Raw genomic sequence first — 24,004 nt, 5'->3', positions numbered from 1 at the left:
GGGGTTCCAATACTCGGGAGGGCCATGGATGATGGCAAATCACTTATGAAGCACACCGAAATCTCTCTCCACATCCTTTCTTGACAACTATTGATGCGTTTTAAACCGAGATCTCCTGTTACCTTTAGGACGTGAGATTGTCTTGACAAATGTGGCCCATGTAGAATGATGGCAAGGTAGTAACCCATCCTGTACTCACAACCATTGACAACATAGTTGCAAGGAGAAGCATCTCCAGCAACAAGGCTAGGAAACAATGGTGATCTTGAAAGCACAGTCAGGTCATTATGAGAGCCAGGCAATCCAAAGAATGAATGCCAAATCCGTAGATCCTTCGATGCAACAACCTCAAGAATGATAGTCGGATCGTTTCACTGACCTTTGTAATGAACTTTCCACCCTGCAGGACAATTCTTTCATATCCAGTGCTTGCAGGCAGTTGATCCAAGAATACCAGGCCATCCTCGTTCTCCACTCAATGCCAACAGCATCTCTGCGTCTTCATCGTTGGGTGCCCGGAAGTACTCCGGCCCAAAGATATTAATCATGCCTTTTGTGTACCTTCGAACGACTTCCAAGATTGTATCTTATCCAATGCGGACATGTTGTCAGTGACATCGGCTGGACACCCATAAGACAACACTCAAATAGTCGTGATACATTTCATCAAAGGGCTCACACTTGTCTCTCAGGATGCACTCCTCCGGAGTTTGAACCAATCATCATACTTCTCCACGACTTTTGCAATGGTGAGAAAGAGACTTGTGTCCATCCGAAATCGCCAGAAATAGTTCTCCGAATAGGTTGGATTGGGGTCAAAATGATCTCTCGTAATCTTGGCATGGCCCTCTGCTCTATCTCGGTTGATGTGTATGCGGTCGAATTGTGATCCTCTCCTTGGCCTCCTAAAATCACCATTGACGATCATGCTAACGACCATTTTGAAGTCATCATCGTCTTCTTCCTCCTCCTCTCCTCCGACGATAAAGAGTCCTCGAAGATCATCTCTTTCAACCTCTTCATCTGGACTAAAAATGACTCGATTTAATAATAAAAAATGAGATGAAAGAAGCACACAAAAAAATCACCTAGGCAAACCGTCAAACACTTGAAGGGCGGCGGAGGTGTCATGGTCCGCTGCCCACGTTGAGCATATATTAGCGGTTGACGGGGTTTTGAGATGGCCGGAAGTGGACAGAGATGCTTAGAGGAAGAAGATCCGAGCCTCTTTTTGGCGACGACAATGATGCGGCGGCAACGTTGGAGCTCGACTTCGACGACGGCAACGGCCAGCAACTTGCTCGAAGTCGAGCAGCGGTGAGGGCAAAGGTTGACAGTGAGGCGTCGGTGAAGGTGGTGGCTAGTCACCGAAAGTAACGCTGGCGACGACACAACGTGGAGTGGCCAAACTTTTTACTCATCGGCTAGGTGACCGGGTATATTTAGGGGTCGAGGCTGATAAATTTTTCCTCTCGTAAAAACGATACGAGTTCGGCTAGGTACAAGTTAGAGAAGGGTAACCGAATTTATCCTCCTCTAACGCCGGACAGAGATCGGTTAGAGTTGTCCCGAGCAGTTCAAACATCTAGATGCAAAGTAGCACTAGACTACACAGCTTATAGTTGATTGACTAATCAAAAGCAGCGGCAGATTTGTTAACTCTCACGTCCTGACGTAAGCTATGACGCCGTTCGTGAGTGAGACCAGTTTTGAGCAATTTCCTTGAACATTCAGTCAGGTAAATATGGCAGAGCACATTCAGTTTTGAGTTTTTACCCTATAAATCTAGTGCAGCCTCTCCTGGATCGATCACGTCGGAGAACGAGCTCGGCCATCTCAGTCCAGCCCTATAGCCAGCCAGTCGGCAAGCAGAGAGCGCAATGCCGCCGCCGTCGCCCGTGCGCGTGGTGTCGTCGCGCACGGTGAAGCCGCCGGCTCGGCCGCGCGAGCGCATCCCGCTCGCCTCATGGGACGTCTCCATGATAAACGCCAACTACATCCAGAAGGGCCTCCTGTTCCCCGCTCCCCCGCCGCCCTTCTCCACCGGCACCGCCGTCACCAGCCACCTCGCCGACGCCCTCGCCGAAGCCCTCGGGGGCGACTACTACCCCGTCGCCGGCCGCTTCGTCACCGACCGCCACCGCGATGACAGCGGGGCCGTTGTTGGGTGCTCTGTTTCTATTGACTGTGACGGCCAGGGCGTCGAGGTCGTCCACGCCGTCGCCGACGGCGTCGCGGCGGCCGACGTTGTCCCTCCCGACGCCGACGTTCCGAGTGTCGTCGAGGACCTTTTCCCGCTCAACGACGCAATCAACTACGACGGCCACGAGCTCCCCCTCTTCGCCGCCCAGGTCACCGAGCTCGCGGACGGCGGCGTCTTCGTCGGCTTCGTCTGCAACCACGCGCTCGCCGACGGCACGGCCTTCTGGAACTTCCTCAAAGCGCTGGCCGAGATATCGCGCGCCAGGCTCGCGCCTCCGGGGGCGCCGCAGTCGCCGGCGTCGTCGCCCCGGCCCATGTTCGAGCGCTGGTCGCCCGACGGCGGCACGGCGGCACCGGTCGTGCTGCCGTGCAAGGACCTGTCGGAGCTCATCGAGAGACCGGCGCGGGTGCCGCTCCGCGGGCGCGTCCTGCACTTCTCGGCGGAGTCGGTGGCGGCGCTCAAGGAACAGGCCCGCGAAGAGCTCCTAGCCGCCGGGGACGCGGCAGCCGCGGCCGCCCAGACGCGGTACCAGGCTCTGACCTCGCTGATTTGGCGGTGCATCACCCGCGCCCGGCGGCTGGCCCCGGACAGCGAGACAGCGTTCCGCGGGGCCGCCAACAACCGCGGGCGGCTCCGGCCGCCGCTGCCGGCGGAGTACTTCGGCAACAGCCTCTACGGCGTCAGCACGGAGCCCGTGCGCGTGTCGGAGCTGCTGGCGCGCGGCGGGCACGGGCGGGCGGCGGCGGCCGTGGGTCGCGCGGTGGCGGCGAACACGGACGCGTCCATCCGGGCGCGCGTGGCCGCGTGGACGGCGGACCCCGTGGTGACGGTGCGGCTGACGATGATGGGAGGCTCGCCGTGGTTCGACGCGTACGGGTGCGACTTCGGGTGGGGGAAGCCGACGGCGGTGCGGAGCGGGAGGGCGAACAAGAACGACGGGAGGACGGTGCTGTACCCCGGGCGGGAGGGCGGAGGCAGCGTGGACGCCGAGGTGTCGCTGTCCCCCGAGCACATGGCGGTGCTCGAGCTAGACGACGAGCTCCGGGCCGCCGTGTCATCGTCACGTGCCAATTTTGTTTCGTTGTAAACATGAGTGGTATTTTTTTGTGAGATGAATAAACTGTCAAATTAAAACATTTCACAAAAGTTAAGCCAAATTTCGGCTATGAGTAGATCATGTCGTATACGAAATTTACCCTGAATTACGTGCTGAATTTTGAGAGAGAGAGAGGGGGGGGGGGGGGGGGGTATGTCGTCCATGACAGAGGCATTAGCCACGATCTGTTTGCCATGACCGAATAGTACCCGTCACTCTCACTTTAGTTGGTCATTAGCGAGTTACATACTTACATTATTCACTCGCCATCGATTAATTATCATTAGTGATAGTTAGAGGTTGCATTTTTCACATGTCACCAATAACTGTCATGTTTAAGGTGGTGGAATCAAAGTTTTCTCACAATAGTTGTATGTAAACCGCCCTGAGTTTGGATTAATCAATTTTCACGTGAAGGAACGGCCGGAGGGAAGGAAGGAGATCACCAGAAAAGCCCTCTTGGTCTATCTTTTTTTTTTTGAGGGAACCCTCTGGGTATATCTTAGGATGGCAGGCGACCCCATTATCTATCTTGGGGTGTGTGGGGGTGAGGGAGAGAGGAGGGAGAGAGGTGTGCAGGCTCACCAGATAAGAAATTGGTCATCCCCGAAGTTAGAGGGATGGTCGAGGCGGCAGCAACACGACAGTCGAGGGAAGGGCGGGGTGGCGAGGCTGTCACGGGAGCGCCATCAAGCGCAGGCAGCATAGGCAAATGGTTCAGCCGGCGGTTGCGGGCGGTTCAGATCAAAGTCGGGAGGAGGAAGACGATGAACAATGATTTCAAAAGATAGAAGATCTGACGGTTCCTTTTCCATCCAACAGCTGGGAACAATTCAACTACCCAGATTCTAAATTCAGTCAATTGTCCCCTAGCCATCCCCATATTTTTTTCTCTTTTTTTGCAGAACGGTCAATTGCAAAACCAAAATTTAGGAAGCTCCTGGACCAGGAACACACGAATCCAACCGGATATGTGTGCAGTGAGGACCAGCAAATAAAGCCAATAGAACCGGAGACACAACACAACACTGGGCTATAACATATACTACTCCGTTCTACATATAAAGTGAAATGAGTGAACAAACACACTAAAACGTGTCTATATACATTCGATTCAGAAAAAAAATTACTCATAGAACATCTTATATTTGTGAACAGAGGGAGTACCTCTGTAAACAAATATAAGATCTTTTAGTAGTGATCTAAAATCTGGTTCTGACCCGTTCGTATGGTTTCTCTTCCCCAGAACTCTAAATGACCCAACCTATCCAAAATCTGGTTCTGACCCCCCCAGGCTAACAATCTCAACAACTGAATCTTGAGTTGAACATGATCACCTACATGGATATAGAGTCATCAATCCTTCCTCCAAAAATGACATACCCAGGTCTGAGAAACAATCTGTCCCCAATCAATAAACCTTAGCTAAACTCAGCTTTCATTTAGCTGGTGGAGTCAGTTTGATCAGTAGCTTCCGCTTCTACATCCTCTTTATTCTGGAACTGACTTTCAAGGACATCATTTACATTGTCGGGTGGGCACCGGTCAGCTTGATTCCCAGCTTTCATCTGGCAGAAGCACTCTGGCCATGAGTTTGTGTAGAAAGACTCTGGATGGATGCGCTTGTGGGGGGCGCCAAAATGGGTGTTGAACATGACCTGCCTGATCCTCTCCTCATATCCAGATGCACGCCCTTCCTCCATGTCCATGAATATCGGAGCGAGGGCCTTCCTGTTTGGCGTGATTGTGGTTCGGAAACCATAGTATAGGCGATGACCCATGAGATTGTTTGCAAAGTTGCTCGGGCCATCATACGTGGGCATAAAAATGTCCGACAGGAGACAGACCATGTAGTCAACTGCTGACCTTGCTAGCCCTCTGTTATCCTCTTCCAGCTTTCCACTTCCAACCATACTATTGTTTTCTAGACGTGGAAACATAGCCTTGAATGGCTTCATGAAGCGTTCCCCACCAAAGAGCTTGCCAGAAGCAAGGTAAATCCTTGTTGTGTTATTAAATCCCATAGCACGAATGATAAGACCTACCTGCAAAACAATATAAATAGACCATTTTCCCCGTTATTTATGGAAAGAATTATTCAACAGAATAGTCGGTTATGATGACTGATATTTATTTTTCATATACTGTCATCCCACATTTTTGTGCTTTAAAATATACTACCTCCATCCGGAATTATTTGACGTCCAAACGGATGTATCTAGCACTTAGTGCTAGATAAATCCGTAGCGTCAAGTAATTCCGGACGGAGGGAGTATAATATTTGAAGGAACAAGGTCTATTGTGGTATAAATGAGAAGTGCATCTAGTTTCGTGGTCTGAATGTAAATCACCCCTTTTTTAAGCTTCTACTAGGTATGTTTTAATGGAATTTGCAAATTTCTAAGTTTTAGCGTGTGTTCACCCAAGATGCACCCTCATTTAATTCCAAGAGCATGGAATGCTATATTGCATTCAAGCAATCATGGAAACTAGAACAGCATACATACAAATCATGAGCAGCAAAAACAATATGATATAGATCATGGCATTGTTTATAAGGTGTTAAGGCGACCTAAGGCGAGCACCAACCGCCTTGATGCCTAAGGCAGACGCTTAAGCGCCTAAAGCGGGCATGATTGTAAGGGGCTGCCAGGGTGCCTAGCCGCCTAAGCGTCCAAGGCGGAACTCCTTATAAACAAGGTATCACGGATTGTATGGGTCTTACTTTTGGTGGAAGGATAAATTGTCCACCATACGTGAAGAGAAGGTACAAACAATAGCAAGTACGCAGCAAGAAATCCATGTTACCTATATTTAGTAGCCCATTGTTGGTCATTTAAGATGAATGTGTAATATATATACAAAAACGTGCCCATGGAGCTACGCCGCAAAAAAAGCCACTAGCATGTGCTTAGCTGACCAGGTACTGAAGCCTAAATTTGTACCCCCATCCAGAGTAATTCACTTTTAGTGTCGGCGCACAATTAGATTATATATTAGCACACAACAAACATCAGGAACAATGTCTATAAGAAGAATCGGTACCTCTTCTGGAGTTAAAGGGCACTTTCCAATAAGCCTTCTTTTCTTGTAGACAAGGGTCTTATTTGCAAAATTTTCTTCCCGATACTTCAACAGGATTTCCTGTTCTTTAGGTGTGAATATGTCGATGCATCTGCAGTTTTCATTTTGGAAGTAAGGAATGTTCATATGTCAACCACAAAAACGAAATTACATGGCAAGACATGCAAGTAATAACCACTGCATATACCAGATTTTCATGTATAGGTTATCAACAATAGTCAAAATTAATGAATTAAATAAGAGAATACTTCTCTAAAATTTTAGTATCAAGGACTGAAAATGGCCATTGTTACTTTATCTTAATATAATTTTATATCTATGAATGAATGAATGTTATGAGTTCCATCATCCATGTAAGGGCCATGCTTAGCCCTCGTCAAGACTTTCCTTAGCCTACAATAACGACATGCCTTTTAGTCCCAAAAGAGGTGGGGTAGGCACTTTCCTAAGCCTACCACAGAAAAAAAAACTCCATCAATGGATACACTTCAGAATAAAGCAATAACACGCTGGTTTGATCAAAGTCCTACCCGGCATATGCAAGCATATCCAGCTCAAACCGAAGATGAATCGACATGAAATGGCCTTCTGAACGGAGCTTATTCACTATATCACTGCTTGTTTTCATGATATTTGGCTTAAACTGTAGTGCGTGATAATTCACCCTGCATCTCAATCTCTGGAGCTCTGGATCATCAATTTCTTCTGCCAAACGGTGTGAAAATGGAGTTAAATATATCGCACCATACTTCCTCAACTTCTCCAGAGCAGTTGTCCTGTACCAAGTAACTGGTGCGTCTCTAGGTGGTTCAATCTGTAAGGACAAAAAGTGTTCCATAAGTACAGAATATCTAGAAAATTTTGACTTTGGAAAGATAGAAAAAGTGACTTTAGTATAGCTAAATTTGGAGTGCTATTGTGCTCTAAATATATTCACCTTATAAGCTCTGAGCTTCTTGGACTTTCCATGCGCAGTGATTTTTGGAACACTCATAACAATTCGAACATCATATTTCAATGTCTTGATGAAGTGGGGAACATCATACATATCTACAAAACCACTGGTCCATACATAAATACAACAACAATGGATCATTCAATGTAAACAAGTTGAACAAGAAGGTAACTACAAAGCCAGAGAAGAAGTAAACTCAATGTAGATGTCATTCTAATTACCAAGTGCAACATGCAGTGGCCACCTTATTATTTGAAAATCATATTTAACACTTAGTTTTGGGTTTGTCCAACTAATTTTTCACCATAACTTGTAACATCTTCATGATGGCATTACACAAAAACGCAAATAAGGATTTCAATGTGAGTCGATAATATCCGCATTGTTACAATCTTTAACAGAAAAGTTTTGGTTTTACAACTTAGCTCACAAACCTTTATCTAGTATACTATGAACAAACTTTCAGGCGGGATGCTGAAAAGGTTGCAAACTGTAATGTACTACATAAGGGTTTGTAGACCAACTGTAAAAGTTCCTCCTGGAGTCCTGTTAGAATGAATTCATCTTAAGATTTTTAACTCCTAAAGTTCCTCCTAGAGTCCTTCTGCAAGAAACTAATCTTTCCATGCAAATTCTAACAATGTAATTTTTTAATAAATTAATTTATATAGACACCTATTCAGCTTTCTAGACGTATGCTAATTTCCAATAACCTGATTAGCGGTTACGAAGTGCTAAATATCTACCATCACCAGGACTCAAATACTTCTACGAAGTTAATCAACATGACTACATAAAACCATAGTTAAAAAAGGCACGCCTAAGCGCTTAAGCGCGCCTAGGCTCTAGGCGTTGGCAAAACGCATTGCGCATAACTACGCTTAATCTGTGCATAACTGCGCATAAGCATGCGCTTTGGTCAGTAAAGCGCAAGGCGGTGGCAAAACGCACAATTAACGCCTAGCGCTTTTTTGAACTATGCATAAAACACTTGGATTATGCCAATATCTTATGGTAATACCATGTACATTAGGCATAAAAGGCACTACGAAACTATATAAATCAATTAATGCAAACTGCAGAATATTTGATAAGAAAAGTTCTGCAGTGAACTTTGGGGTGGACACTGCTTTTGCTTTGTAGGAAGAAAAAATACTGCTCAAACAGAAGGAATCATAGGGAACACAGGGTTTGTGGTAACATGCAATAATCTTCCTGCATGATAAAAATTTACTTACGTACCTCTCATCATGCCAGAATGAATTTGCATCTAACTCTGGCAGCACTAGTGTAGCATTCATGATTCGTGCTGCAACAACAGCATTACATATCTGCAAAAGCAAAGCAGCAGTAACCTTAAATCTCCCAGCTATGTTGCCATGAACACATAAAACTTGCATGATGAACTATGCTACTTCAGAGACAAAGTTTCATATGTTAATCATACTGCACTTCGTTGTTGGGACAAGCCGCCATTGCACCGGACACGCAAGTACCCATTGCTCTCGGATTCAGTTGGTGGGGCTGCAAGTAGAGAAATTGCATTTCAGAATTTCATTTTGCCATCACACAGAATGGCATAGGACTGGACCAGTAACTTCTGGTTCTGGGAGGATACAGAGAGAAACTCACGAGGCCAATAGGTGCGTGGTGCAGAAGATGCTCTCCAACCATTTGAATCTGCAGTTCTCCACAACTCATCTACAACAAAATCCTTGAGTAGTAGCACTGATGTCAGTACAAGATATAATTTGGTAAAAAATTAAATGACCATTGCATATCCAATTCAATTCCATACATTTAGTATAACCCAATCTATAGGTCAAATGAATTGAAACTCAAAATATAAGTGATGCACCAAACATTTAGCCAAGAAAATTGGTACATTTCTTTTTCGGAGCAACATTATTCCTTATCCATCAAATATTATGCGCCAGAACATGATGGATAGGACCATACTTTGTGCTGACTTGATTTTAATATTTATTTATCAATTTTCTTACTCTAGCCTATTCACCAGGATTAATAAGCAGTGGTGATGCATCACTTCCCTAACAGCCCACAGCTGGCAAAACTGAGGTTATGAAACATCATGTGTCAGCTGTCAATTTTACAAATGTCCTTATATTTATGTCGTAATCTGGTGGCCAGCATGATTTCAACGTTTACAGGCCTACTCCATCCGTCCCACAATATAAGATGTTTTTGCAAGCTGTTTTTGCTTGCAAAAACGTCATATATTGTGAGACGGAGTGAGTACTACAATGCAGTAAACTGATTGTTTACATTTCTCAATTTTCCATAGGAACATTAAGCTACATCCTTGTGTGCTGATTAAGCAAACTAATAGTTATGGAGAAGTTGGATCTTACACAATTTTGGAAAGAACTATCGCAACTTGCCAGAGTCTGCAGGTAATAAGCCTATCAGTAGTAATACTCTGTACCCATATTAGGTGCTTCTGCATTTTATACAGTTTGCCATCTTGCTTATGATCTCTTTAACAAGGAGTATTTGTTTGTTAAATATTATAGCATTTTTTCCCCGTCCGTTTCAAACAGCAACATGATATATGCTCAGGCCGGCATATACGCTAGAACTAATTTGTTTTAAATGTTCCATCAGAGATTTGCTCTGCAAAGTGGCTTGGTTATATAGCACCGGCACCTGCATAGCCATAGCCTCTCAGCTTTCACTAACTCTCATGGTATTGCTATCGACCTTCCCTACAACGCCAAGCAGAACAAACAGCGCAACTAAATAATCACCTGGACCCTGTGGGTGCCGAAGAGGACAACGGAGGAGGAGGACCAGAGCCAGATGGTGCCGGTAACCAGCGCCGCGACGGCGACCCACAGCCGCGCCCGTGCGCGGTGCCGGCGCAGCGACGTCTCGCTGCTGAGGCCCCTGCGAGCCAATCAAATCAGCAGCACAAAGTAGAGCACAATGGGGAAAAACAACACGGGAGAGGAATTTGGGGGCGGATCGCCGCCGGAAGCAGGCGGCTCACCTGCGCATTGGGATCAGGTGGTTAGGGTTTGGCTGTGCCGCGTGCGAGCGGGTCGGATCTTTGGCAGAGCTCCACCCTCCGCCTCAACCCTAGCTGCCACTCCGGCTGCAGGCTGCAGCGTGCTCCGAGGCGTGAGGCGACGCAGGAGGCGAATCGGTTGAAATCAGACTGCGACACGAAAGGCATGATTTAGGGAAATGTTTGTGGCCGGGCGACCGGCCACGCGTCGGTCCCGTGCGCGGCGTTCGATTCGCCCCCATCCAACGTCTCCTATCGCGCCATGTCGCAAATGCTGGTGGGCCCACGGCCCGCTCGCCCCATTTTATCTCCGTCCTAGAGCATCGCAGCATCATTCGATCGTTTTTCTTTCATTTTTCCCATCCTCTCCGCGCGACTGCCATGGACAGCTCGTCCGAGCTCACGCACCTTCCCTCTCTTTTTCAGATCTCTCCTGTTCGTCACTGGCTGTTGCCTAGTCTGCACACCCACCACGCACCGCTACAACGCCATCGTCCTGGGCACCCCCACGACGCCACGTCGAGCACGCCGGTACGAGCGGCGCTCAATGTGTCCACGACCACGCGATTTTGCGACAACGATTTCAGCGGGATGCACAACCAGGTGCATCGACGACGGGTGCTGCAACTAGCATCCCGCACGAGCTGGATGGCAACCACCGGTGCCGCAACCGGCGGCGAGTCGAGGTGTTGTTTTTCGTACGACGGCGAGTCGACGTGTTGTAACCAGCACGATATTGTGCTACAACTAGCTAGTTATTTTACTAGGACCAACGGCTGCGACGGGCGGGGACGAGGCATTTTTTGCTATAACCGACGTTTTTTGCTGGGATCGTGTAAGCATTTTTGTTGCGACCCAAAGGCGGCAAGTCATGTTTTTGTTGGAACTGGCGATCATTTTTTTGGGGATCCATAAGAATTTTTGTTGCGGGCGTTGAGTCGGTTATCCTACAAGCACTAGCACATGATGCGACAACGATGCTGCAGGGCAGCAACATCGAGCTGCAAGTGACGAGCTATGACTGGCGACACGGTGAACCATCGGCGGCGAGTCGCAGAGGCATAGGCGCACGACGGCCAGGCTTTAGGTCGGGGATGAATAAGATTAAAGCTAAAGCATTGGCGCTCAGAGAGATAAGTGTATGAACGGCTGAGATCGATCAAGAAATAATCGACGCTCCAGATATGTGGACTTACTCCTCACCGTATGATACGGTGACCAGGGCCATATCTTATGATAACCAAGGAAGGGGTCCAAACCAACTATGTGACATATGTGATAAGTAATCCAAACTATTCAAAAAAAAAGGAACGGGGTTCAAATCAGAGGTGAGGAAGATAGGGCCCATCAGCTTCCACTCATCGCATGGTATGACTCCACTCACATATGGTATGATGAATAGAAGAACACCGGAACAAAGAGAATGAAAATTGGCCACGTTCTAATTGATTCATTGTAATATGCGGAAAGGACCTTCAAATTATATTGAAGATTGAGATGTAATACAAAGCACTCTGAAATAAAAAATACAACGAAGTCCTCAAACCACCAACAAAGACCACGCTCACCAGAGCTAGTTGAGGGTGCGGCGCTTCTCACGGAGCCAACACCTTTGTGTAAACAACCATGACGGCCAGGAAGTCTCCAATTGCATCCACGAATGACCAGCACACCAGAGACGTTCGTCATCGTCGAATCTTTGCGCAAATCCAGAGATCCTCACCTACAAGCGCACCAGGACCCAGCCTTTGCGCCGTCGACGGGGAAGTTGCCGGCTCCACAACAGAGAGGGAGGGCAAGCCAATACTCACAACGCTCAGTCCCCGACTCCGCATCGCCGGCCGAGCAGAGGAGGGAATTTATAAGTGCATCTAGTGCCACCCCTAGTTGGTTTTGGAGTATTGACGACAAACGTGGTTGTGAGACTAATGTGTTTGTGAGAATTGCAGAATAACACAGGTAGTAGTCCCTCATTGATTCAGTTTACCTACCAGAGATGACCCCTAAAAATGTATGAAGACATTGAAGACAATGGTGGTTCGTGAAGACATTCACGTTGAAGATAATGACGATGAAGACATTCACTTAAAGACTATGGAGTGCGAAGACATAGCTTCTTTCGTAGTTTTCTTTTCTTCTTTATTGAGTCATAGGAACCACCGTACTGTTAAGTGCGATCCAAGTGAACAAAGTCAGATGACTGAAGTGATGCTCAACCAAATCCTATGTCTTTGAGCGAAGACAATGAGAGCAAATCTTATCCAGAGCTGGATGAGTCAGCTTTGCTTGTAGCCCAAGCCAAGCTGTCGCGTGTGTTTGAAATTCGATCGTTGGACACGTGTCGGTTCCTTAGTGACCCGGGGTCATTTCGGATATATCAGGTCAGGTTGCCACTTGGCTATAAATAGCCCACCCCCTACACCATAAATTGGGGACTGCTTAGAGTTAGTACACGGCTTTTGTCGTTTGAGAGCAACCCAACTCCGAAGCCTTTGAGAGAGAGATCCTTGCGAGGACAAAGCCCAAAACACCCAGAGCCAAAGGGTGTTAGGCATCACTAAAGTCTTTATGTCCGCGTGATCTGAAGACTTGTTACACCTGAGGATTGTGCATCCTCCTGCCGGTTAGGCGTCACATTCTAAGGATCCAAGAGTCATTGTGGATTGACCGTGAACGGAGTCTGTGAAGGTTTGAAAGTCTACCTTGAAGACTTACCTGAGTGATAGGGTGAGGACTAAGTGTCCTTAGCTCTAGGGCAATAAGGTAAAGACATAGTCTTCTGAGTTCAATCTCAGCTTCCCTAACCAGACGTACAGTTGTCACAGCAACTGGAACTGGTCTACCAAATCTCTGTCTTCACCAAGCAACTGGTTCTATCTCATACCCTCCTTACTTTTCAGTTTGTCTTCGTGAAGTCATTTCTTGCTTGCCTGATCCATTTTGACTTCACTGTGTGAAGACCTGTAACTGCTTGGCTTCATACTGTCTTCCATTCTGATCCTTTCTACCTAGCTGTTGTTAGTCTTTGTGCTTTCATTGTATTGCTTGCTTTACTATTGCTTTCCTGGTGTAGTTCACATTATGCTGCATATCATATAGGCTCAGATTACCTATTTGTCTTCAGAGCACTCGTGTTTTGAAGACTTTCATAAAAATCGTCTATTCACCCCTCTAGTCGATAATCAGCACTTTCAATTGGTATCAGAGCAAGGTGCTCCCTTGTTCTGTGTGATTCGGTTTAACCACTTGGAGTTTTACACTAGCGCAGGATGCTGCTAACGTGACACTACGATAGACCCTTTGACAAAATTGTGTGTGATGCATTAATCACAAACGGTGGTGTAAAAACCGTTAAAAAAGGTGCAAAACATTTGCGATGACCGATGCATCAAACACGGTTCAGATTTGTTTCGTGTGATGTAGGGCATACGGTTCAGTGCAATTAACCGTTTGCAATGAGGAACAATAAAAGAAACGAGCAGCCAGATCAAGGTGTGTGCAATAAACATCATACAGTTCACTAAGATGAACTGTTTGTGATTAGGCAACACAAAAGAAACTGTCAGCCAGATCAAGGTGTGTGCGATATACGGCATGCGGTTCACGCGGATGAACTGTTTGCGTTGAGACAAGAGAACATACACGGTTCAATATAACAAGATGTGTGTGATACGCGACAAATAGGTCTGTAAACAGAAATGTGTGCAAAGACCGATAATAACACAGACGATTGCTGCTAATAAGACATGTGTGTTGTGCGATGGGATAGCATACAAAACAAGAACATATTATATATACACACACTTATAAGGACATGGCTGCATAACCAAATTAAACATCCACTTACATAGGTGGCTACTATAACCATGGCATTTGCACACACTAAAGTAAACTATTACATGCATAATTACATAGGTGGCTACTACACACATGCCGTTTCCACACACCAAAGTAAACTATATATTACATGCATGATTAACAAGCATAAACGATCATCTGATCATCATCTACTGCTTGTGACGCTTGCTCTGCTTGTGGCTCGATCCAGGCTCGTCGATTTGGGTAACGAGGCACTTCCTCATGTCAACGATCCGCCTGTGCATCTCGTAGCATGTGTACACGCTCTTGGCCGCGAACCTGAGGTGAGGTTCATCCAGTCACCGCATCCAGGCCCTGTGCCAGGATACAGGACTTGTTCTATGGGCATCCTGCTTCATCTTTTCGTAGTAGGGGTCAATGATGGCCGAGGCGAGTTCAACCAGGGAGTCCTTCTTCGTGCTGCCCTAGACCCTGTAGTGCTCACGGATTTTGACAAGGTTCTTGCAGGCCAAACCCGTAACCCTGAGTGCTTTTACATCGTCGGTGGTTTCCACCGTAGCGAACTTGTAGTCGATGCTCTTGACAAACCTGCCGAAACTACTTCAAGACTCCATGGCCATGCAGTAGTGGTAGATGAGGACATGATGGCGCACGCACAATTGGGCGACGGGAACCTTCTGATTTTTGCCGGGAACACCGGCGGTGTACTGGAGGTCGATGTCGACCACCTTGTACTTGTCTCCAGCAAGCAACTGCTCAACGGTGTTGATGTAGTCATCCACCACGGTCGGGTCAATGGTGTGCACCACCGAGAGATCCGTCTCCCTCGCGTGGGTCTCCACTTTATGCTCGTAGAAATCCATTGGAGCGTCGCTAGACATCCCCTCTCTATGTGTCGTCGTGGGTGTGCTTGTTGTGTTGTGGGGCGTGATCGATAGGTTGAAGAGACTAAGGTTATAATGGCTGCGGGAATTAAAGGGGAAGCCGGACGGCCTGGAATATTGATCGGCATGCCCTGATGGCTGTTCTAATTAGCAGCACATAACTCCATAGTGACACACGTAACTGCATCGCGTGGCAACGCACGCGGCGCAACTACATGCATATGCCCCCCCCCCGACGTGGTCGTGCGCAGGCCCAACGCTGGCAAAGCACGCGCGGAGGGATGCGAGCAGAGCGCTCCGCGGTCGCCTAAACAGTGAGCAACCATATATATGCATATAGCAGTTGAACACGCAAGGAAAAGTTGTCTACAACCCGAGCACGCCGCGGCGCCTAACGGCGAGCGCAGCTTGCCGAGGGACGCGAGAAGAGGCCGGCGCCGTGTGTGTTGTGGGCAAATGCTTGCTGGTATATAACCTCAAATTTAACCAACAAAATGATAATGCATGTTACAAAAATTATATAACTGGAAACTATGTTCAAATATGAATCCGACGATATAATCTTTGGCAACATGCATTTGTATTTTATTAATTAAATCCTACTTATAAACCAAAATGGGCGTATAGTAGTTAATTAAATCGCAAACGTTTTTATTAAACGTGTGTGTACATGTCCTTTCGTCCTTCTCTCGCATGTCTTGTCACCCCGCTGCCGCTGATGGTTCGAGCGCAAGCTTGAGCAGCGCCCGGGGGCGTTCTTTTGGACAAACGGTGTTGAGCCGTTCCCACGCAAGCTTCCCGCCCGACTCAGTAAAATCCCCCAAAATCCCAATGCTTATCAGCCTACTATATAAACCCTCACGGCCGGCGAGTCTTGCGTCGCATTTTCCCCTCCCTCCCTGTAGCTTATCTTGTCTGCTTCTCCCAAAATCAGCAATGGCACCGGACCGTCGTCGTCGCTCAGCCACTCCACCGTCATCAGAGCACAGCTCCAGTTGGGAGGCTACACCGCGGCGGCAGCGCAGTCCCCGGCGTAGTGTAGTGCGCGTGGCATCCCAGTTGGGTGTGCACCGAACAGGCACTACACGCTCGGTCGTCGGTGCCCGTAGGCAGCTGTTGCCGGCCGCCGTTGCCACCAATGCTCCATCGAAAGCCAGGGCCATCGCCCGCTCCGCCACCACGGCCCGAAGGTGGGAGGTGGCCGCCGTGGCCGCACCCAACTGTCGGCCACTGTGGCCATCACCCGCTCTGCCACCGTGGCCCGAAGGCAGGAGGTGGTGGTCGTGGCCGCCACCCCATCCACTACAAAAAAATACACTTCCATGATGATACTGTTTGTCACAGTAGGTCACGTTTTCTGTCATGCATGTACATCCATGACGATTTTATGACAGAATCAAGATAGTCATACTTGTGTTGTCGTAGAAGTGTTCCATGACATTACCAAAATTATCATCACGGAAGTATCCACTTCCATGACAATAAATCGTGTGTCATAGAAGTGCTTTTGTCAAGGGTGACCGACACGTGGCATCCACCGTAACGGCTTGCCGTTAAGCTATCGGGTCCGGTCTTGGATCCGATAACCCACTAACAGCCCCGACCAATGGGGATTTTCCATGTGTAAAATCATCATTGGCTGGAGGAAACACGTGTCGGCTCACCGTTGGCACAGATGTCATCCACTCATTGGACCGAAGGCGCCTATGATACATCGACATGTGGCACATCCCAACATAGGCCCATTCCTGTGAAAAGGTCGGCCTGTTTGACTTGGTCAAAAGGTGGCGGGCCGGCCCACAAAAAGCCTGTTAATGGCATGTTCGCATATAGCCCATTTACAACCCGCTAACCCAGGGCCCGTTATGACCTATCCGAATTAGGCCCAATAGCATCATCTGGGCCGTTCAATATGATTCCAACCTGTTTTAACTTCTGGCCCATGTATGGACCATGACGTCTTTTGGCCCATATGTGGCCCTTTGTAACTCTTGGCCCATTAACGACCCATGGTGAAACTGGCCTGTAATGAACAGTGTATCACTTTATACCGATTAACGGCCTGTGGTGAAACTGGCCTATAATGAACAGTGTATCACTTTATACCCATTAACGACCCATTATTCCATTGGTTCGTTTCCATCCCATGTTATCTTTCGGCCTTCTTAGGGCCCATTTATTCTTGGGCTCATTTCCAGCATTCGTTTACTTACGGCCCGTTATTGTCATTTTCTGCTTGTGGGCCAAATTCAGCCCATGGTTACAGTCGGCCCGTTTGTGGCCCGTTAATACATTGGGCCATTTTCATAACGTCATCAAATACGACCGGTTAATGACGACCCATTATGGTCGGCCCGTGAACGGACGATTCCAACTCTAGCCTGTTTACCACCATAATGCTATCTGTTATTGGCCCATGTTTGGCCAATCGATCATACGACCCGTAGAAGGCCCATTGATGATACGGCCCGTAGAAGGCCCATTGTGTCTACGCCCCGTAGAAGGCCCATTGTTTCTATGCCCCGTAGAAGGCCCATTGTTTCTACGGCCCTTAGAAGGCCCATTGTTTCTACGGTCCGTAGGAGGCCCATGGTAACTATAGTAAATATGTAGGCCATGGTTATTGTGGCCTAGTTTTAAAGAATAGCTTATTGCGGCCACTAGCAAACCGCGGAAAAAGAACTGCACTGACTACAAGCAAACAAATAAACAAGACAATAAGGAAATAAATAAGCAAACAACTTACGCTAGGCTATCACGGCTATTACACATATTACATGCACTGGGCATCAAAGTTCGCCACCAGTGCAAATATAGGGAACAAAGCAGCATATCATATGCACTGGTTGTCAAAGTTGGTGACCAGTGCAAATAAACGCCGCAGCAAAACAAGTCCAGAACTGAAACCACTTCAGAAGAGCTCAAGAAACAATATCCTGGGTACCCATAATGCTGGCAAGATGCTTAGCAAGCTTATTAACTTTCTCTTGTTTGGCGCTTAAATCCTCCAACACTTGCTGTTGCACCAGAAAGTATGCATCTGAATTCTGCAGGGACTTCCTCAGTCCTTCGGCTTCCTATCGCATAACATCTGATCTATGTCTTTCAACTTGAATTTGAGACTCAAGAAGTTGAATTGATTCAGGCAGCGAGTTCAAAGAGCTGGTGCCAGTAGTACTAGCCAGTAACTCGAACACTACACCAAGACAAGACTTTGAGGTTGTCTCAATGTCTTCAATATAGTTTTTATCAGCTTTCTTGGAGACCAACATGGATGTCTCACTATCTTGAACCTTATCTACATTACTTCCTTTACCATTGCATAATGGGGTACTCTTCTCCAACATTTTATCCGCGCTCTAAAAGAGAAACAAACAAACACATCACAGGTTTATAATGTAGTATATGAAACTCATTTTGGTAAACTAGTTCAGTAGTAAGGTGGACAGGATAACAACATGAAACAAACATATATCTATGTAGTATGGTCACTGTATGGTCTATACCATTCTAGTTTATGTTGCCAAATCAAGATAGATACAATTCGAATCATATCTATTTAAGACAAAGCAGCATAGACATAATATAAGTGTGGGAAACTACACAGCAATAACAACACTTGTAATGTGCATGGTATGAGAACATAACTGTTTATTCAATTGAAACTGAAATCAACATAGAGCAAGTTACAACAGCAAACACGTTAAATAAATAGGTTTAAAACATACCCGTTGCGCCATTGGAGTTTCAATTGCATCCTTCAAATTTGAAATTAGTTGGTATGAGTAAATACAATGATGCAAGAGAAAAGTAGTATGAACCATAGCTACGGAACCTGACCTGAGAACAATTCTTCTTCTGCTTTAAGCATTGACTTGGGGTTCGGAGTGGTGGTCCTCGTGCTTTGGGCACTGCAGTTGCCTTACTAACTGCTCGTGTTTGGGTGCTCTATGGTGGAGACGGTGTTGTGTCAACTAGAACTAGGTTACTATCTGTTGGGGTTGGGGTTAGAAGGGGTGTAGCTGGTTCTCTGTCCAACTAGGTAGGGGTACAATCTACGTGAGTCTGGGTTATGTGTGGTGGGGCTGGTTCTTGGGCAAGTACAACCGTGGTTCTATCTGCATCGACAGGTAGCACGATCTTTTCCGAAGACCATGTTTTTACTCTCACAGATACTGCCATCACCCCTCCAATTGAAATGGCTGATAAACAATAAAAGTAATTGAATGTACAGATATTGTAAGATAGACGGGCGCAATGGATAGTAGGGAAGAAAACAGGGCATGAAATAATTGACATTTTTGTTGTCTAACCAAACAGAATAGCAGGACATAATTTCACATATATGATAGCTAATTAAACAGGATAGCATGACACAATTTCACATGTATGATGGCTAACTAAACATGATAGAATGACATACTTCAAAATATGATGACTATGTAAACATGATGACATGATATAACTATACGATGTGTCTATTAAAGTGGTTGGCATGCCATAAATCACAAACATGCTATCGACGGAAACATGATGGCATGATATAATTCACGAATAGAATGACACAATTCAAAATATGATGACTATGTAAACAGGATAAGATGATATAATATATTATGTCTTTAGAAAATGGGTTGGCATGCCATAATTCAGATACATGCTGTATATGTAAACACCATGGCATGATATAATTCAAATATATGGTGTATATACTAAGCAAGTGAGCAGAGGGCAATCGCATATATGATGTGTCAACTAAGGAGATGGCATTCAATATTGTGTATATGATGTAAAAACTAAGCATTGCAATACAACATATGCATTATATGAGTAATATAACCCTGACAAGTTTGAGCATACACCTCTGGGGGATAATAGGACCGGTCATCTGCCTCTGAATCCTCCTCTAAAGAGCTATCTGTAACCAGCAAGATATTTGCTTCAGCAGGTGGCATTGTCTACTCAGAAGACCTTGTTTTCACCCCCATATTTCTCCATCACCAATTCAAATGGCTGATGCACATGAAGAGCAGTTGAATATACAAACATTGTCGACAAATTCAATGAGAAATACAAAAAAAGGACGGCATGATATAATTCACATATATAACGCTTGGCTAAATAGCATGGCATTGCATAATTCACATATATAACACCTTGCAACAAGATAGCATTGCATAATTCACATATATAATGTCTTGCCACAAGATGGCATTGCATAATTCACATATATAATGTCTTGCCACAAGATGGCATTGCATAATTCACATATATGGTAATTATACACTAAACATGTGTCATTCACACAAAGCATGTCTAAACTAAGCAATGACATAGCAATGCAAGATACCATACGCACGATATGAGCAACATAACCCTGCCAAGTCAGAGCATGCACCTCGGGGGGGGGGGGGGGAATAGGACTAGTCATCTATCTCTGAATCCTCCTTTGAGGAGCTATCTGTAACCAGCAAGACATGCGCTTCGTCAGATAGTGAAAGTGCAACTATCCCTAGATGGTTTTGGTAATTCATAACAACATATAGCTCATTGAGCTAATGCTATTCCGAGACTATTATTTCAGGAAAGCTCAATGAATGGCATGGCATGGATGATGAAAGTGGATCCCTCAAAATACTAAGGACAAAGGATTGGCTCAAGCTTAATAGCTCAAGACTCTTCATTTTACATTTTAGTGATCCAAGATCACATTGAGTCTGTAGGAAAAGCCAATACTATCAAGAAGGGATGAGGTGTTGCTTAATGAGCCTCTTGCTTCATGTGCTTAGTGATATGCTCCAAAACCCTCAACTACTTTCCCACATCCACAAAGACCTAAACCTAAAGCCAAAATCGGTCACACCGATTCTTTCTATCCGGCGCCACCGATTCCAAAAGTCATAGCCACTGCCACAAACCCTAAGCAAATCGGTCTTACCGATAGGGATCTCGGTCTCACCGAGATGGGGTTGCAATCTCTCTGTTTCCCTTCGTAACGTTTCGGTCTAACCGAAGTGAGCGATCGGTCCCACCGAGATTGCAATGTAAACTCTCTGTTTCCTTTTTGTAACATTTCGGTCTCACCGAAAAGAGCAAATCGGTCCCACCGAGTTTACCTGACCAACTCTCTGGAAAGCTTATTACCAAATCGGTCTCACCGAGTTTGTGTAATCGGTCTCACCGAGATTACGTTATGCCCTAACCCTAACCGAATCAGCCTCACCGAGATGCATGTCAGTCCCACCGAAAATCACTAACGGTCACTAGGTTTACTAAATCGGTCCGACCGAGTTTAACGATTCGGTCCCACCGAGTTTGGTAAATTGTGTGTAACGGTTAGATTTTGTGTGGAGGCTATATATACCCCTCCACCTCCTCTTCATTCGTGGAGAGAGCCATCAGAACGAACCTACACTTCCAACTTACCATTTCTGAGAGAGAACCACCTACTCATGTGTTGAGGCCAAGATATTCCATTCCTACCATATGAATCTTGATCTCTAGCCTTCCCCAAGTTGCTTTCCACTCAAATCTTCTTTCCACCAGATCCAAAACCTATGAGAGAGAGTTGAGTGTTGGGGAGACTATCATTTGAAGCACAAGAGCAAGGAGTTCATCATCAACGCACCATTTGTTACTTCTTGGAGAGTGGTGTCTCCTAGATTGGCTAGGTGTCACTTGGGAGCCTCCGACAAGATTGTGGAGTTGAACCAAGGAGTTTGTAAGGGCAAGGAGATCGCCTACTTCGTGAAGATCTACCGCTAGTGAGGCAAGTCCTTCGTGGGCGACGGCCATGGTGGGATAGACAAGGTTGCTTCTTCGTGGACCCTTCGTGGGTGGAGCCCTCCGTGGACTCGCGCAGCCGTTACCCTTCGTGGGTTGAAGTCTCCATCAACGTGGATGTACGATAGCACCACCTATCGGAACCACGCCAAAAACATCCGTGTCTCCAATTGCGTTTGAATCCTCCAAACCCTTCCCTTTACTTTCTTGCAAGTTGCATGCTTTAATTTCCGCTGCCTATACACTCTTTGCATGCTTGCTTGAATTGTGTGATGATTGCTTGACTTGTCCTAAAATAGCTAAAATCTGCCAAACTCTAAAATTGGGAAAAGGTTAAGTTTTTATTGGTCAAGTAGTCTAATCACCCCCCTCTAGACATACTTCAAGGTCCTACAAGTGGTATCAGAGCATTGGTCTCCATTTGCTTTGATTTCCATAGCTTTTGGTGGTCATAGCCTTGGTTTCACAACCTAGGAGAGTATGGCGTCTAGCGAGGGAAATTATCACCGTAGAGGTCCTTACTTTGATGGTACTAATTTTGCTAGTTGGAAGCATAAGATGAAAATGCATATTCTTGGACATAACCCCGCCGTTTGGGCAATTATTTGTATTGGCTTGCAAGGTGAATTCTTCGATGGGAGAGAACCGAACCGTGAAGCTAATGCGGAAGAATTGAAGATGCTGCAATACAACGCTCAAGCATGTGACATCATCTTCAACGGATTGTGCCCCGAAGAATTCAACAAAATCAGCCGTCTTGAGAATGCAAAGGAAATTTGGGATACTTTGATTGATATGCATGAAGGTACCGAGTCCGTCAAGGAATCCAAGTTGGATGTGCTCCAAAGTCAGCTTGACAAGTTCAAAATGAAGGATGGTGAAGGTGTCGCTGAAATGTACTCTAGGCTTGCTCTTATCACAAATGAGATTGCCGGCTTAGGGAGTGAAGAGATGACCGACAAATTCATCATCAAGAAAATCCTAAGAGCATTGGATGGAAAGTATGATACCGTGTGCACATTGATCCAAATGATGCCAAACTACAAAGATCTCAAGCCAACGGAAGTCATTGGAAGGATTGTTGCTCATGAGATGTCACTCAAGGATAAGGAGGAACTTCACAACAAGTCAAGTGGTGCTTACAAAGCCTCAAGTGAAGCCCCCACATCATCAAGTGAGAAACCAACCTTCAATGAAGAATTGAGCTTAATGGTGAAGAACTTCAACAAATTCTACAAAAGTAGAAGCAAAGAAAGAAGCTCCAAGTCAAGGTCTTACAATGACAAGAGATCTTCTAGTCGAGAGCGCAATTGCTACAATTGTGGGAGACCCGGACACTACTCCAATGAGTGTACGGCACCCTACAAAAGAAGAGAAGATTCTCCAAGAAGAAGGAGCAAAAGAGAAGAATCACCACCAAGAGAGAGGAGGAGTAGAGATGATCGTTATGAACGAAGACCCTCACGGAGAAGTAAGGATTCGGAAAGAAAGGACAAGTCATCAAGGAGCTACACAAAACGAAGACATCAAGCTCATGTTGGTGAATGGGTTTCCGGCTCCGACTCCGACAATCACTCCGAGAGAAGCTATCACTCCGACTCCGAATATACTCAAGATGAAGGTGTTGCCGGTCTAGCACTTGTGTCAACCAACTCCTACGACATATTTGACTCACCAAATGAAGGTGTTGGAAGATGCTTCATGGCCAAAGGTCCAAAGGTAACACATCCCGAGTATGTTGATTTTAATAGTGATGAAGATGACTTGCTTGTGGATGATGATTTACTTGTTGACAACTCTAGTGATGAATACTATGATGAAACGTCAATTAATCATGCTAATCAAACGAATGACAATGATAAGGAGAAAATTGAGCTTCTAACTAAAGAACTAAACACTCTTAAGTTGGCTCATGAAACTATCTTCGAAGATCATCGAGAACTTTTAAGGGCTCATGAGAAGTTACGCTTTGAAAAGCTCAATCTTGAGCAAGAGCATGAGTTCTTAAAGGCAATCAATGATGATCTCCGCAAGAAAAGTTCTTCTTACATTGCCAAGCGTTTACTCTTATCTACTTACATGCCTCAAGTCAAGTCTAGTAACAAGTACAAGAAAGATACTTCCTCTAGTAGTAACAATAATAATGTCAAAT

The 24,004-nt window shown here is 46.0% G+C and overlaps 2 protein-coding genes across 3 annotated transcripts; one reads left to right on the top strand and one right to left on the bottom strand.

Annotated features, from left to right (window-relative positions):
- The first annotated feature begins 1,686 nt into the window (after positions 1–1,686).
- Positions 1,687–3,339, top strand: LOC123065069 (uncharacterized acetyltransferase At3g50280). The gene has a single exon (XM_044488435.1). The coding sequence runs from the start codon at positions 1,881–1,883 to the stop codon at positions 3,288–3,290; it is 1,410 nt and encodes a 469-aa protein (XP_044344370.1). The 5' UTR covers positions 1,687–1,880; the 3' UTR covers positions 3,291–3,339.
- A 979-nt stretch (positions 3,340–4,318) lies between these two features.
- Positions 4,319–10,578, bottom strand: LOC123069085 (O-fucosyltransferase 1). 2 transcript variants are annotated; one of them, XM_044491828.1, is made up of 9 exons: positions 10,349–10,578; positions 10,107–10,245; positions 8,971–9,052; positions 8,786–8,862; positions 8,581–8,669; positions 7,321–7,444; positions 6,914–7,197; positions 6,345–6,474; positions 4,319–5,344 (listed from the first exon to the last, which is right to left on the bottom strand). In XM_044491828.1, exons 1-9 carry the CDS (start codon positions 10,354–10,356, stop codon positions 4,742–4,744), a joined length of 1,536 nt encoding a protein of 511 aa, XP_044347763.1. In that variant the 5' UTR covers positions 10,357–10,578; the 3' UTR covers positions 4,319–4,741. The 2 variants fall into 2 exon arrangements, with proteins under 2 accessions (XP_044347763.1, XP_044347764.1); XM_044491829.1 differs by having other exon boundaries at positions 10,107–10,233; positions 10,349–10,515.
- Positions 10,579–24,004: the final 13,426 nt, after the last annotated feature.

This window comes from Triticum aestivum, chromosome 3B, assembly GCF_018294505.1.
Source record: "Triticum aestivum cultivar Chinese Spring chromosome 3B, IWGSC CS RefSeq v2.1, whole genome shotgun sequence".
Lineage (NCBI taxonomy): Eukaryota > Viridiplantae > Streptophyta > Magnoliopsida > Poales > Poaceae > Triticum > Triticum aestivum.
Note: the sequence above shows the minus strand (reverse complement) of the source record. Positions and strands in the feature narration are given on the sequence as shown.